This window comes from Girardinichthys multiradiatus, chromosome 7 (assembly GCF_021462225.1).
Source record: "Girardinichthys multiradiatus isolate DD_20200921_A chromosome 7, DD_fGirMul_XY1, whole genome shotgun sequence".
NCBI lineage: Eukaryota > Metazoa > Chordata > Actinopteri > Cyprinodontiformes > Goodeidae > Girardinichthys > Girardinichthys multiradiatus.
This window is the reverse complement of record NC_061800.1, coordinates 47913181-47930783: the sequence shown is the minus strand read 5'-3', so window position 1 is coordinate 47930783 and position 17603 is coordinate 47913181. Positions and strand designations below refer to the sequence as shown.

At 41.0% G+C, this 17603-nt stretch overlaps 2 protein-coding genes across 2 annotated transcripts in view; both read right to left on the bottom strand.

Annotated features, from left to right (window-relative positions):
• hibch (3-hydroxyisobutyryl-CoA hydrolase) overlaps window positions 1–14498 on the bottom strand; it is a 41140-nt gene extending 26642 nt beyond the window's left edge. Inside the window, exons 1-6 of the mRNA XM_047371058.1 lie at window positions 14363–14498; window positions 13800–13842; window positions 13282–13413; window positions 3329–3413; window positions 3157–3237; window positions 2892–2944 (exon numbers count right to left, since the gene is read on the bottom strand). Of these exons, the coding sequence (XP_047227014.1) occupies window positions 2892–2944; window positions 3157–3237; window positions 3329–3413; window positions 13282–13413; window positions 13800–13842; window positions 14363–14394 (426 nt within the window). The 5' untranslated portion in view covers window positions 14395–14498. The remainder of the gene's footprint in view (window positions 1–2891; window positions 2945–3156; window positions 3238–3328; window positions 3414–13281; window positions 13414–13799; window positions 13843–14362) is intronic.
• Window positions 14499–16362: 1864 nt separating this feature from the next.
• Window positions 16363–17540, bottom strand: LOC124871590 (proline, histidine and glycine-rich protein 1-like). The gene is made up of 4 exons (XM_047371017.1): window positions 17439–17540; window positions 17305–17351; window positions 16901–17220; window positions 16363–16692 (listed from the first exon to the last, which is right to left on the bottom strand). Exons 2-4 carry the CDS (start codon window positions 17321–17323, stop codon window positions 16651–16653), a joined length of 381 nt encoding a protein of 126 aa, XP_047226973.1. The 5' UTR covers window positions 17324–17351; window positions 17439–17540; the 3' UTR covers window positions 16363–16650.
• Window positions 17541–17603: the final 63 nt, after the last annotated feature.

Genomic DNA, 17603 nt, shown 5'->3' with positions numbered 1-17603 from the left:
AAATAAACAGTAATTTACTGAGATTTTTTTAAAGAACAACCAATTTTAACTCCATCCTGGCTCCACCAAAACTGATGGGTCACTGTATTAAAAGGCTGTAAATGGAACTAGATGATCTAGAGCAGTTTATTTCCTGTTTATTTCTAGTTTATTTCCAGTCACCACATCATAAAATCTTTTATCTTGAAAGCCACTGATTCACCGAATAATATGAAGTTACTGATCCGGTTGTCAAGCAAAATATGCTGCAGGGCCCCTAAAGGAGCACCAACAATCTAAAAGCCAGAGGTTTTTACGTTGTTTTTCATTATTATTCAATAAAAGCTGAAAGATATAAAAATATCCTTTTCTGTTTCTTGATTTTAATTCTCTTTTCCAAACTTTCTGGAAATAAGGAATTTGTTAAAAAGCAGAGCAGGGTTATGAAAGGAGCCCATCCAGGAGGGGATATTCAGGCACCGCCTTATAAGGACACGTCTCGTCTTTCTGCTGTAAACAATGAGACGGAGGACAGACCTCATGTCTCCTGCTTTACCAGTTTAATTTACAACCTGCTGACTGGAAAACTGGAACTAAATCCACCAGGAACAGTACCAGAATCAGACTTCAGGACGGTTCTCTCTACGGCGGTAAAGAGACTAAAGGAATGAGTGACATCTGTTTGAAAACTGCCTGGAGTTTTTCCCTTCAGTAGAGCTCTGCACACTCTGGAAGGTGACAAACCTCCGGCCTCAGCCTCTGTTTTGGCACCAACGTCTCGTCGTGGTTGTGTCATCAGGCGACACAGATGTGATGAAATCAGTAATCTGTCACCCAGAGGTCAGAGTTCACAGCCGCACAGCTCAGGACAAACATCCATCAAACATGCAACTGCAGCTTTATGACCCCGCTACGTCCGAGGGACGAGGTCCGATGAACAGTCAGACTGGGTTTGTGTGTCTTGGACCTGCTGATGACTCAGCCCTCACTCTCTCACACTTTGTTAGGAGACGTCTATGGGAGGCTTCTTGCTCCGAGCCTGGACCAGGTCCAGAAACAGGGACTCTAGTGCCTGATGGACCTTTCCATATTTAGAACCGGTCTGTTTCTGTTACACACCATCAATCCCCCTGAGGACGGCCTACGTCAACATCAGCGTTGTTTCTGCGCTGAGGTGACCTGAGACGGCTTCATTTATAGGCTCAGAAGCTCAGAAGTGGACGCTCTGACTTTTTTCTGATGGGAGGAGGGTCAGAGCTGCATGCGTCACATTCAGGAACCTCATCCCAGCCACTTAGTTTTTACAGTGTTCCTGAAAAAATAAAAACCTGCAGCAGATCCTGACAGAAGACAGATAAAACTTATTATTCTTACAGTTACAACAGGTTTGCTTTGGGTCAACGGCACAGGTTTAAATTTAAACCAGAATCCAGCAGCCGCAATAATGTTTATTCACCTCAGATTCCCTCCAATCAGAGGCCACCTTCCCCAGGCAGCAGGTAACTGAGGCGCAAAGTTCTCTACTGACACCTACTGGCATAAAGTATCATCACATCTCATTCAATAAAATATACAGGGGTTGGACAATGAAAGTGAAACACCTGTCATTTTAGTGTGGGAGGTTTCATGGCTAAATTGGACCGGCCTGGTAGCCAGTCTTCATTGATTGCACATTGCACCAGTAAGAGCAGAGTGTGAACGTTCAATTAGCAGAGTAAGAGCACAGTTTTGCTCAAAATATTGAAATGCACACAACATTATGGGTGACATACCAGAGTTCAAAAGAGGACAAATTGTTGGTGCACGTCTTGCTGGCGCATCTGTGACCAAGACAGCAAGTCTTTGTGATGTATCAAGAGCCACGGTATCCAGGGTAATGTCAGCATACCACCAAGAAGGACGAACCACATCCAACAGGATTAACTGTGGACGCAAGAGGAAGCTGTCTGAAAGGGATGTTCGGGTGCTAACCTGGATTGTATCCAAAAAACATAAAACCACGGCTGCCCAAATCACGGCAGAATTAAATGTGCACCTCAACTCTCCTGTTTCCACCAGAACTGTCCGTCGGGAGTTCCACAGGGTTAATATACACGGCCGGGCTGCTATAGCCAAACCTTTGGTCACTCATGCCAATGCCAAACGTCGGTTTCAATGGTGCAAGGAGCGCAAATCTTGGGTTGTGGACAATGTGAAACATGTATTGTTCTCTGATGAGTCCACTTTTACTATTTTTCCCACATCCAGGAGAGTTACGGTGTGGAGAAGCCCCAAAGAAGAGTACCACCCAGACTGTTGCATGCCCAGAGTGAAGCATGGGGGTGGATCAGTGATGGTTTGGGCTGCCATATCATGGCATTCCCTTGGCCCAATACTTGTGCTAGATGGGCGCGTCACTGCCAAGGACTACCAAACCATTCTTGAGGACCATGTGCATCCAATGGTTCAAACATTGTATCCTGAAGGTGGTGCCGTGTATCAGGATGACAATGCACCAATACACACAGCAAGACTGGTGAAAGATTGGTTTGATGAACATGAAGGTGAAGTTGAACATCTCCCATGGCCTGCACAGTCACCAGATCTAAATATTATTGAGCCACTTTGGGGTGTTTTGGAGGAGCGAGTCAGGAAACGTTTTCCTCCACCAGTATCACGTAGTGACCTGGCCACTATCCTGCAAGAAGAATGGCTTAAAATCTCTCTGACCACTGTGTAGGACTTGTATATGTCATTCCCAAGATGAATTGATGCTGTATTGGCCGCAAAAGGAGGCCCTACACCATACTAATAAATTATTGTGGTCTAAAACCAGGTGTTTCAGTTTTATTGTCCAACCCCTGTAGCTTCAAGCTTCATATTAGATTAATCAGGGTGAATTAAATCAAGCTGAAATGTAGAGTTAAACTCACCCCTCCCATTGTTATTCCATCAATAATGGCCACATACGGCTTCCTGCAGGACCCTGAGCAGAGGAAATAAGACCGGAAACACCTGTTAGCGCATGCAAATGGTCCCCTTCACAATTATGATGTGGAAGTGCATTTATGATACAATCTGTTAGTCAATCACATGTAATCCCAATAAAACATACTAAGGTTTGTGATTTTAACAGGACAAAAGGGGTGTGAATAATTTTGCGATATAAATAGCTGAACATAAAATGCTAAAGCAGACCTATAGCGTTGTTCAGAATATATTCTTCACGAAAAAAGTCCTGCGCCAGGGAATTCCCGACCTTTCCTGCTTCTGTGACCGCTGGGAAGAAAACCAGATAGAAAAATCAGGAAGAATAAAGGAAAACTCCTCAGAAAGGAAAGGTGACTGAACCTTGAGGTTGACCTCTCACCTCTGATGTCTCCTCCAGCACAGAAAGCTTTCCCACCTGCTGCTTTGATGACCACAATGTCCGTCTCAGAGTCATTTTCCCACTTCTGGAAACAAACAAAAACTTTAATAAAACATAAATATTTCTCAGAGGACTGAACATGTTATTAGTTAAAATGAGAGTAAAATAACAAATAATATTAAATATTTGAGTAAATTTGTCCAACAGCATCTGGAGGTGTTTTACTGTCAGATCTGAGCCTGTTTTTCACACCAGCCTGACCTGACAGTTATAGGAGCTGTGGGTTAATTGACCTGTAATCATCCAATCAGAAGGCAGGTTATAAAGTTAAATAATATAAACCTTTATTTTATCTTCAGTACTGAGCTGCTGATGAAATAAGCAGCAGCCAAAGCTTCTGATTTCAAATGATTCCATAATTATTTCACTTTGATCCACTACTGCAGCTGCAGCTTTGAACTCTACTCTCAGACCTTCCTGCAGGTCAGTAACTGAAACATCAGCAGAGATGTTTCATTTACAGGACTGAAGGTTCTGTCAGCTAATGGGCTTAAACAGAACCAGGATTTTATGAAAGAGGAACATCCTGGTGGGTTAGCTACCTTATGACCCAAATTATATAAAGATGACTTGAATTTATTTTGACTTTAAACTTCTTCACAAAGTGTGTGATTAGTGAAAACTTTGATCAAAGACAACTTCAGTATTTAGCTGTTTTTTATCTATATAAGTAGGTCTCTACTGTGCAATAATAATTTAAAATGCAAAAGGAAAAAAACTTCTGGCAAATCCTGAATCTGATCTGATGGTAACAAGAGGGTCTAAAGTCACCAAAGATGAGAACGTCGTCTAATTTGATGCTTTTATGTCAAAATGTTCATTTCTGTGAATAAAAATGATTAAAACATGTGAATAAGAGCAGCTGTTTTCAGCTGTTATAAAATATAGTTCAAGTGGAGGAGTTTAAGTATCTCGGGGTCTTGTTCACGAGTGAGGGAAGAATGGAGCGGGAGATCGACAGACGGATCGGTGCGGCTGCCACAGTAATGGGGGCGCTGTGCCGGTCCATTGTGGTGAAGAGAGAGCTGAGCCGAAAAGCGAAGCTCTCAATTTACTGGTCGGTCTACGTTCCTACCCTCACCTATGGCCATGAACTTTGGGTCCTGACCGAAAGAACGAGATCACGGATACAAGCGGCTGAAATGAGCTTCCTCCGTAGGGTGGCCGGGCACTCCCTTAGAGATAGGGTGAGGAGCTCGGCCATCCGGGAGGGGCTCGGAGTAGAGCCGCTGCTCCTCCACATCGAGAGGAGCCAGTTGAGGTGGCTCGGGCATCTATACCGGATGCCTCCTGGACGCCTTCCTCGGGAGGTGTTCCAGGCACGTCCCACCGGGAGGAGGCCCAGGGGACGGCCCAGGACACGCTGGAGGGACTATGTCTCTCGGCTGGCCTGGGAACGCCTTGGGCTCCCCCTGGAGGAACTGGAGGAGGTGTCTGGAGAGAGGGACGTCTGGGCGTCTCTGCTGAGTCTGCTGCTCCCGCGACCCGGTCCTGGATAAGCGGAAGACGACGACGACGACGACGACGACGAACAAAGACAGCAGGAGAGAATAAAACAGCTCTATAATTTCTACGCTGATTAATGAATATTGTCATGACCTGGATGCACCGATATCAAAATCCAATATTAATATAGGTGTTATGGCCAATAGCAGATTTAATTTATACTGTACTGTGCAAAAGTTTTAGGCAGGTGTGAAAAAATGCTGTAAACAAAGAATGCTTTCAAAAATGGACGTGTTGATAATTTATTTTCATCAATCAACAAAATGCAATGAATGAACAACAGAGAAATCTAAATCAAATCAATATTTAATGTGACCACCCTTTGCCTTCAAAACACCATCAGTTCTTCTAGGTAGACTAACTAGGTTGAAGAACTAACCACAGATCTTCTGTGGATGGAGACTTCCTCACATCCTTCTGTCTCTTCATGTAATCTCAGACACACTCCATGATGTTGAGATCAGGGCTCTGTGGGGCCAGACCATCACTTCCAGTAAGTCTTGTTCCTTTTCACGCTGAAGATCATTCTTAGTGGCTTTCGCTGTATGTTTGGGTTCGCTCACTTAGCATTTTGTAAATTGATAAAAATTAACAATCATCATTTTTATTTCTGAAAGTATTCTTTGCGTAAAACTTTTGCACAGTACTGTATATCTCACTACTCTTTCGACATCGTGAACAAACGACCGCACCGCCAACATTACTTCTCTGCTTCAGTTAAACACCCTACTGTCCTGCACTGCATCACTATAACTATCACATGACCAAGCAAGTACTACATCACCAAACAAGTACTACATGACCAAACAAGTACTACATGACCAAACAAATACTACATGACCAAGCAAGTACTACATCACCAAACAAGTACTACATGACCAAACAAATACTACATGACCAAGCAAGTACTACATCACCAAACAAGTACTACATGACCAAACAAGTACTACATGACCAAACAAATACTACATGACCAAGCAAGTACTACATCACCAAACAAGTACTACATGACCAAACAAATACTACATGACCAAACAAGTACTACATGACCAAACAAGTACTACATCACCAAACAAGTACTACATGACCAAACAAATACTACATGACCAAACAAGTACTACATGACCAAACAAGTACTACATGACCAAACAAATACTACATGACCAAGCAAGTACTACATCACCAAACAAGTACTACATGACCAAACAAATACTACATGACCAAACAAGTACTACATGACCAAACAAGTACTACATCACCAAACAAGTACTACATGACCAAACAAATACTACATGACCAAACAAGTACTACATCACCAAACAAGTACTACATCACCAAACAAATACTACATGACCAAGCAAGTACTACATCACCAAACAAGTACTACATCACCAAACAAATACTACATGACCAAGCAAGTACTACATCACCAAACAAGTACTACATGACCAAACAAGTACTACATGACCAAACAAATACTACATGACCAAGCAAGTACTACATCACCAAACAAGTACTACATGACCAAACAAATACTACATGACCAAACAAGTACTACATGACCAAACAAGTACTACATCACCAAACAAGTACTACATGACCAAACAAATACTACATGACCAAACAAGTACTACATGACCAAACAAGTACTACATCACCAAACAAGTACTACATCACCAAACAAATACTACATGACCAAGCAAGTACTACATCACCAAACAAGTACTACATCACCAAACAAATACTACATGACCAAGCAAGTACTACATCACCAAACAAGTACTACATGACCAAACAAATACTACATGACCAAACAAGTACTACATGACCAAACAAGTACTACATCACCAAACAAGTACTACATGACCAAACAAATACTACATGACCAAACAAGTACTACATGACCAAACAAGTACTACATCACCAAACAAGTACTACATCACCAAACAAATACTACATGACCAAGCAAGTACTACATCACCAAACAAGTACTACATGACCAAGCAAGTACTACATCACCAAACAAGTACTACATGACCAAACAAATACTACATGACCAAACAAGTACTACATGACCAAACAAGTACTACATCACCAAACAAGTACTACATGACCAAACAAATACTACATGACCAAACAAGTACTACATGACCAAACAAATACTACATGACCAAGCAAGTACTACATGACCAAGCAAGTACTACATGACCAAACAAGTACTACATCACCAAACAAGTACTACATCACCAAACAAATACTACATGACCAAGCAAGTACTACATCACCAAACAAGTACTACATGACCAAACAAATACTACATGACCAAACAAGTACTACATGACCAAACAAATACTACATGACCAAACAAGTACTACATGACCAAACAAGTACTACATGACCAAACAAATACTACATGACCAAACAAGTACTACTTGACCAAGCAAGTACTACATCACCAAACAAGTACTACATGACCAAACAAATACTACATGACCAAACAAGTACTACATGACCAAACAAATACTACATGACCAAACAAGTACTACATGACCAAACAAGTACTACATGACCAAACAAATACTACATGACCAAACAAGTACTACTTGACCAAACAAGTACTACATGACCAAACAAGTACTACATCACCAAACAAGTACTACATGACCAAACAAATACTACATGACCAAACAAGTACTACATGACCAAACAAGTACTACATGACCAAACAAGTACTACATGACCAAACAAGTACTACATCACCAAACAAGTACTACATCACCAAACAAATACTACATGACCAAGCAAGTACTACATCACCAAACAAGTACTACATGACCAAACAAATACTACATGACCAAACAAGTACTACATGACCAAACAGGTACTACATGACCAAGCAAGTACTACATGACCAAAGAGGTACTACATGACCAAACAGGTACTAAATGACCAAGCAAGTACTACGTGACCAAACAAATACTACATGACCAAACAAATACTACATGACCAAACAAATACTACATGACCAAACAAGTACTACATGACCAAAGAGGTACTACATGACCAAACAGGTACTACATGACCAAGCAAGTACTACATGACCAAACAAACACTACCTGACCAAACAAGTACTACATGACCAAACAAGTACTACATGACCAAACAAGTACTACATCACCAAACAAGTACTACATCACCAAACAAGTACTACATCACCAAACAAGTACTACATGACCAAACAGGTACTACATGACCAAGCAAGTACTACATCACCAAGCAAGTACTACATGACCAAACAAATACTACATGACCAAACAAGTACTACATGACCAAACAAGTACTACATCACCAAACAAGTACTACATCACCAAACAAGTACTACATCACCAAACAAGTACTACATAACCAAGCAAGTACTACATGACCAAACAGGTACTACATGACCAAGCAAGTACTACATCACCAAGCAAGTACTACATGACCAAACAGGTACTACATGACCAAACAAGTACTACATGACCAAACAGGTACTACATGACCAAGCAAGTACTACATCACCAAGCAAGTACTACATCACCAAGCAAGTACCACATGACCAAACAGGTACTACATGACCAAACAAGTACTACATCACCAAACAGGTACTACATGACCAAGCAAGTACTACATCACCAAACAGGTACTACATCACCAAGCAAGTACTACATGACCAAGCAAGTACTACATGACCAAACAAGTACTACATGGCCAAACAAGTACTACATCACCAAACAAGTACTACATGACCAAACAAGTACTACATGACCAAACAGGTACTACATGACCAAGCAAGTACTACATCACCAAACAAGTACTACATGACCAAGCAAGTACTACATCACCAAGCAGGTACTACATGACCAAGCAAGTACTACATGACCAAACAAGTATTACATGACCAAACAAATACTACATGACCAAACAGGTACTACATGACCAAACAAGTACTACATCACCAAGCAAGTACTACATCACCAAACAAGTACTACATGACCAAACAGGTACTACATGACCAAACAGGTACTACATGACCAAGCAAGTACTACATGACCAAGCAAGTACTACATGACCAAGCAAGTATTACATCACCAAGCAAGTACTACATGACCAAACAGGTACTACATGACCAAACAAGTACTACATCACCAAACAGGTACTACATAACCAAACAAGTACTACATGACCAAACAGGTACTACATGACCAAACAGGTACTACATGACCAAGCAAGTACTACATGACCAAGCAAGTACTACATGACCAAGCAAGTACTACATGACCAAGCAGGTACTACATGACCAAACAAGTATTACATGACCAAACAAGTACTACATGACCAAACAAGTACTACATGACCAAGCAAGTACTACATGACCAAGCAAGTACTACATCACCAAGCAAGTACTACATCACCAAGCAGGTACTACATGACCAAGCAAGTACTACATCACCAAACAAGTATTACATCACCAAACAAGTACTACATGACCAAACAAGTACTACATGACCAAACAAGTACTACATCACCAAACAGGTACTACATGACCAAGCAAGTACTACATCACCAAGCAAGTACTACATTACCAAGCAAGTACTACATGACCAAGCAAGTACTACATGACCAAACAAATACTACATGACCAAACAAGTACTACATGACCAAACAAGTACTACATCACCAAGCAAGTACTACATCACCAAACAAGTACTACATGACCAAACAAGTACTACATCACCAAGCAAGTACTACATGACCAAACAGGTACTACATGACCAAGCAAGTACTACATGACCAAGCAAGTATTACATCACCAAGCACGTACTACATGACCAAACAGGTACTACATGACCAAACAAGTACTACATCACCAAACAGGTACTACATGACCAAGCAAGTACTACATCACCAAGCAAGTACTACATTACCAAGCAAGTACTACATGACCAAGCAAGTACTACATGACCAAACAAATACTACATGACCAAACAAGTACTACATAACCAAGCAAGTACTACATGACCAAACAGGTACTACATGACCAAACAGGTACTACATGACCAAACAGGTACTACATGACCAAGCAAGTACTACATGACCAAGCAAGTACTACATGACCAAGCAAGTACTACATCACCAAGCAAGTACTACATCACCAAGCAAGTACTACATGACCAAACAGGTACTACATGACCAAACAAGTACTACATGACCAAGCAAGTACTACATGACCAAGCAAGTACTACATCACCAAGCAAGTACTACATGACCAAACAAGTACTACATGACCAAACAAGTACTACATGACCAAACAAGTACTACATGACCAAACAGGTACTACATGACCAAACAAGTACTACATCACCAAACAAGTACTACATGACCATGCAAGTACCACATGACCAAACAAGTACTACATGACCAAACAAGTACTACATAACCAAGCAAGTACTACATGACCAAACAAATACTACATGACCAAGCAAGTACTACATGACCAAACAGGTACTACATGACCAAGCAAGTACTACATCACCAAGCAAGTACTACATGACCAAACAAGTACTACATGACCAAACAAGTACTACATGACCAAACAAGTACTACATGACCAAACAGGTACTACATGACCAAACAAGTACTACATGACCATGCAAGTACCACATGACCAAACAAGTACTACATGACCAAACAAGTACTACATCACCAAGCAAGTACTACATTACCAAGCAAGTACTACATGACCAAACAGGTACTACATGACCAAGCAAGTACTACATGACCAAACAGGTACTACATGACCAAGCAAGTACTACATCACCAAGCAAGTACTACATGACCAAACAAGTACTACATGACCAAACAAGTACTACATGACCAAACAAGTACTACATGACCAAACAGGTACTACATGACCATGCAAGTACCACATGACCAAACAAGTACTACATGACCAAACAAGTACTACATCACCAAGCAAGTACTACATTACCAAGCAAGTACTACATGACCAAGCAAGTACTACATGACCAAACAAATACTACATGACCAAACAAGTACTACATAACCAAGCAAGTACTACATGACCAAACAGGTACTACATGACCAAACAGGTACTACATGACCAAACAGGTACTACATGACCAAGCAAGTACTACATGACCAAGCAAGTACTACATGACCAAGCAAGTACTACATCACCAAGCAAGTACTACATCACCAAGCAAGTACTACATGACCAAACAGGTACTACATCACCAAGCAAGTACTACATGACCAAACAGGTACTACATGACCAAACAAGTACTACATGACCAAGCAAGTACTACATGACCAAACAGGTACTACATGACCAAGCAAGTACTACATCACCAAGCAAGTACTACATGACCAAACAAGTACTACATGACCAAACAAGTACTACATGACCAAACAAGTACTACATGACCAAACAGGTACTACATGACCAAGCAAGTACTACATCACCAAGCAAGTACTACATGACCAAACAGGTACTACATGACCATGCAAGTACTACATCACCAAGCAAGTACTACATGACCAAACAGGTACTACATGACCAAACAAGTACTACATGACCAAGCAAGTACTACATGACCAAACAGGTACTACATGACCAAGCAAGTACTACATCACCAAGCAAGTACTACATGACCAAACAAGTACTACATGACCAAACAAGTACTACATGACCAAACAAGTACTACATGACCAAACAGGTACTACATGACCAAACAAGTACTACATCACCAAACAAGTACTACATGACCATGCAAGTACCACATGACAAAGCAAGTACTACATGACCAAACAAGTACTACATGACCAAACAAATACTACATGACCAAACAAGTACTACATGACCAAACAGGTACTACATCACCAAACAAGTACTACATGACCAAACAGGTACTACATGACCAAACAAGTACTACATGACCAAACAAGTACTACATGACCAAACAGGTACTACATGACCAAGCAAGTACTACGTGACCAAACAAATACTACATGACCAAACAAATACTACATGACCAAACAAATACTACATGACCAAACAAGTACTACATGACCAAACAGGTACTACATCACCAAACAGGTACTACATGACCAAGCAAGTACTACATGACCAAAGAGGTACTACATGACCAAACAAATACTACATGACCAAACAAGTACTACATGACCAAACAGGTACTACATGACCAAACAAATACTACATGACCAAACAAGTACTACATCACCAAACAGGTACTACATGACCAAACAAGTACTACATGACCAAACAGGTACTACATGACCAAGCAAGTACTACATGACCAAACAAATACTACATGACCAAGCAAGTACTACATGACCAAGCAAGTACTACATGACCAAGCAAGTACTACATGACCAAACAAATACTACATGACCAAACAAGTACTACATGACCAAACAAGTACTACATGACCAAACAAATACTACATGACCAAACAAATACTACATCACCAAACTCTCCCCTCCAGCAGCACAAACAGCAACAAGAAGGTAATAAATATCGGTTATTAACATCGGCCCAGTTTTACTTATCGGACCGATACCGATCTGTTAAGAAATGACTAACCGGCCGATACCGATGTCATTGCCGATATATCATGCATCCCCAGGTATTTTTGTTTTTACTTTATTTCAGGCAAATTATGATGAATTAACAAAACCTGGTTCAAGTTCTGTGAGCTTAGTTCAAACATGTAGCTGGTGAACTATGAACTTAAATCCGTTCATTTTAACTTGGCTGAACTGGGTTTAGGACCGGTTCCTGTTAAAGATGAGCAGCTGGACCTGATCATATGTTCCTGGGACTTTGGCTCCTTTTCACTCAGTGACTCACTGACCTTTGAACCTATGCAGAATGAGGATCAGTGTTACAGTGTAGCAGCAACGCAATAACCAACTTTACATTTTTATTAGCTGTAATCTGTCCCATTTCTTTAAATTAATTGATAAAGAAATCCTAAAGATGACTTTTAACTGAAGATACTGGACCCGAACTAAGTTGAAATGCAGCCAAAGTGCAAAGAAATAATTTGGCAAACCTTCAGAAAGCCCGGAGAGCCGTTGAGTCGAGCAATTTAAAAGATCTCAGAAAGTCTGGCAGCAAGGAACCAAAACCTGAAGAAATCTGGACCAACCAACTTCTGCTCAGAACTTTCAAAGATAAACTAGATAGAAAACGGACTCTGTTGGAAATGTACTTTCCACCCAGCTGATCGTACATGAATGTGAGCAGTTTCTGCATGCTGATGAAGCCATCAATGTCTTACGTCAGTAAAGATGTTTCAGTCTACCTTGAGCTGAGGGTAGATCTGGCGGATCATACTCAGGTTGAGGGCGTTGAGAACTTTGGGTCTGTTCATTGTGATCAAAGCGGCTCTGCCCGCTTTCTCCAGGAGAACCTCCGGTTCCACGTGACTCGACATCTGCTGGGAAACAGAAATCATTAACGTTCACACTTGATGCTGAAAAATATCGATGACTCAACACCTGAAATGTTAGACTGGAAATAATTCATTAAATCATTTATTATAATAAATCCCTGATAATCTGCTGCTTTATAGATTCAAAAAGAGTTTTAAGTGTGACTAACCGAGATGTTTTTCTCACTTAATTTTAGGTAATAAGTAACCTTTTTGCTATTATGGACAATTATTGTTACATTTAAATACTGAATTAAAGCACAATTTGCTCAAATGAAGCTGTCTAGTCTTCAGGAAGAACCCTGAAATCGGACCATGAGATCTGAATGAAATCTGAGATCAGTACCGGTCAGTAAAGCCCGATCACTGCATCCTGGGTTGATACTCACCATGTGAGCCTGGATTCGCTGCAGTCTGTAAAGAGGCTTCAGTCTGCAGAAAACAGCGAAGACAATAACTCAACAGACTGCACACTAATACAACTGTTATTGATTCATAATTAATGCATGTTTTGTTATTTCATTGCAGACACTCCAGCAGCCAGAGCCGAATGATTTCTGTCAGTCCTGAAATAAACTGGTTGACATTATTACCTGTTACACTCACTGATCAGCCAGAACATTATGACCTCTTGTTATTTTCATGCAATGACTCCTGGTGGTGATATTAGGGGTTCTAATGTATTAGAAGCAGAGAGCCGATCTGAACCGGTGGAGATTGAGTTGTAATGACCTCTGCACAGCTGATGAAGACGACCTGGTGGTCATAATGTTTTGTCTGCTCCACACTGACTCTAACAGATACGACCTACAGAGCTGAACTACACTTTAAACGTTTAGAACCAGGTTTTCTAGTGCTAGAAGTGAAAATGTCTCCGGTTTAAAGGTCGACCAGATGCAACAGTATCTCCATTTCCTGTGGACTAAAAACAGCTTCCGGTAGCAACACGAACCTGCAGGCAGAAGTCAGAACCGTTAGTGGCATTATTGTTGAGATGATCTGATCTGTCCTGCGTGGCCAGAAGCTGCACTTTCACTGAGTTTTACTCTTTACTTCCTGTTTACTTCCGGTTAGAGGTAGAAATGATTGGTTGTTGCGCCACACTGCCTCCTACTGGTCAGTAACCAGGAGGCACTTGCTTCAGGAAAGTAAAATAACTGATACAAAATATTAAACAACCTCTGTACAGTCCATCATCTGGCAGTATGTAGAATCACCATGGTCCATTTTTCTTTCCAAAGTTACTTCAGTTCATTGATGTTTGCAGATATTGTTTGCAACTATCTGAAATATGGAGGATCCACTACAACACTTTAGTCAGGTTGAAGTCTGGACTTTGAATAGACCATTGTAGCACCCTGATTCTTGTTTTTTACCCATTTGGTTTTAGATTAGCTGCTGTGTTTGGGATCAATGTTCTGTTGATGACCCAGTTTGACATTACTCCAGAAGGTTTCATTGAGGTGCACCTTGACAAACTCAGTTTGTGATCCCGTTGTCCGGTTAGAGATGTTTCAGTGCTTTTTCCATTCAGTGTTTTTCTAAATGTCCTTTCATGACCTTTCATCTGTAATCTGCTAAATGAGGCTGTGATGGAGCTCTTGGGTTTTTGGTCATTTCTCTGAGCTTCACGCTCTGACCTTGGGCTGAATCTGCTGGGATGTCCACTCTTTGGAAGATTGGAACTTCTCTGAGATGTTTTGTTTCCTGGGAATAATCTTTCTCTTGTTAGAATGACCTCAGGTGGTTTAGAGATGACCTCAGAACCCTTTCTAGATTGATGGGCAGCAACAGTTGCTTCTCTGAGGTCACTGCTGATATCTTTTCATCCTGACAACCTGTACGTTCCAGAGTGGCAAACTGACGAAGCTCCTGTTGTTATAGAGGTGCTCACACTTATGATAATCAGATATTCTGTGCATTCAATTAGCTGAATACGGCTTCCTGTCACTAACTCCCATGGAAACAGTATGGGTGTGCAACTAATTAGGGTTGTCATTTAACCTTTGAGCATTACTTGAAAGAAATAATTTTGTAATTATCAACAAAACAAGTGAGATATGTCCCTCTAAAGTCTAAACTGACTCAATACTTTGCTCTTTAAAGAACTGATTAGACAGATGAAACATTGCCACTTAAAGCCCAACTGCAAGGACATTTCATCAGAGGATGTTACAATACTGGTTTGTGTTTCCTGATAAGTCTGTAGGGGAGTCATGGAAATGTATGAAGAGAAAGGGTTCGTCAAACATGATCTATCAAGTAGATTATGGGAGGTGTTGGTCTGCTGTGTCTGAATTTCTCCAAACAGGCTGCTGTGCATTATGATCAAACATCTCTACTTTGATTCTGCACATAATTATAATAGTTGTTGCAAGGCACTGCCGCCTTGCCGCAAGAAGGTCCTGGGTTCAAATCCGGGCCTGGTATCTTTCTGCATGGAGTTTGCATGTTATTCCAAGTGCATGCGTGGGTTCTCTCTGGGTACTCCGGCTTTGTCCCACAGTCCAAAAACATGACTAGCATGCATGGTTGTTTGTCCTGTGTGTCTCTATGTTGCCCTTTCCAGGGTGCACATGACCTCTACTATATGTCTGACCAAAAATAAGGTGTACTTAATTTTTACAGTGACGTTAGAGCAGGAAATATTTCAGTTTGACCTGATTGAAAATACAAATGCTGGAGCTTCGGAAAATAATTTCACCATTGGATCATGATGCATCACGATGAGTTTAAATCAGTTTTCCTGATGCTGATACAATGAATGAGGAAATGCTGACCTTTCAGGTGAAAGTGTGTAAAAGGGCGTTCCTCACTGTTAACATTTCACTGATTGTTCTGGTTATCAAAATAAGATAATAGTACCAGCAGAAACATGGTGTAATGTCTTCTATAACCTAGGTGTGTTCTGCAAGTCTCAGCTGGACATATATGGAAAATAAGGAGGGAAAGCAATATTTATTCACATTTATTATGCACCAAAATTACTTTTTCCAACTCAGAAAATCACAACCACCATGACTAACATCAGGTTTTTCTTGAAGAAAAGTACTTGTGTCACATAATAAAAGTGACACAAATTCTGACTTGTACTTTTTCTGACAGGAGCCAGATTATTTGTCTTTATTGACAACGTCTGTATTTTTAAAGTGCAAAACAACTGAGATTAAAATCGGTAAATTGTAGGAGGATGCAGGACTCCAGGAACTGACTGTTCTTCCAGATTTGAGAATTTTCCATTCAATCAGAGTCGCTGCTGCTGCTGCTGCTGCTGCTGCCGGACTGAGAGAAACACATAAATTAGGGTTAGGAACCATAGTGTTCACCTTGAAAAGTTCTTAAGGATTTTCATATAGAGCTAAATATACTTTTTGTATTTTGCTGAACAGTTTTTGACATTTTGGTTGTAACTGTGCAAAACCTTAAAATTCACAGTCAAATGATTTATTTTGTAGCAAATATGAGCAGCATGGAAAGGTAACCTTCTTACCCCGTGGCTGTCCTTTCCCTTCTTGTGGCTATGGCCCTGTTTGTGGCCATGCTTGTCCTTGTGCTTATCCTTATCCTTGTCCTTGTGCTTGTGTTTTTTCTTATCTTTGTGTCCATGTCCATGGCACTGACCTTGGCAGTGTCCAGGACCAGAACCATGGCCATGCCCAGGTCCGTGTGCATGTCCAGGATGTACAGCATGTCCCGGGTGTCCTGGATGCCCAGCTACAGGAGGGCAGTTAGACATCGGTGGAGGAAAAGCAGGGTTACCTCCTGGCATCTGCTGTGGGTGGTTGGGGTACCCACCTGGGAACTGGTTCCCTAAGCACAAAGAAATGTCCAAAGTTAGTCATTGCAAATTACAAAAATGAATGATTAATCATTTTTAGCAGAGGCTGGGTTTACCTTGGTTCTGGCCGTACATTCTGAGAGATCCACTGAAACTACAGAATCTGAAAGAGAGAAAACATGTATTTCAATGAGGTCTGCTTTGTTGAACATGAAGAAGGGGCCCAAATGGAGAGAGTTAAGGTTCATACCTGGTTCCAGATGATCTCCTGATTCAGCTGAAACCTGCAGCCTCTTTTATGCACTGCTGCACCTTTAATCTGAAGAAGTCCTCATCAAACCATCAGGGCAGGTCTTTACTGCCTACATGACCTACATGAGACACCGTATAATAATTAACTTCATCAGTCTCCTGG

Bases quoted from the DNA above. Each gene is read 5' to 3' on its own strand.
- LOC124871590 (XM_047371017.1), bottom strand. The intron at 16,693-16,900 runs GTAAGAAGGTTA...TGTTTCTCTCAG, and splicing joins AGGGAAAGGACAGCCACGGG to TCCGGCAGCAGCAGCAGCAG.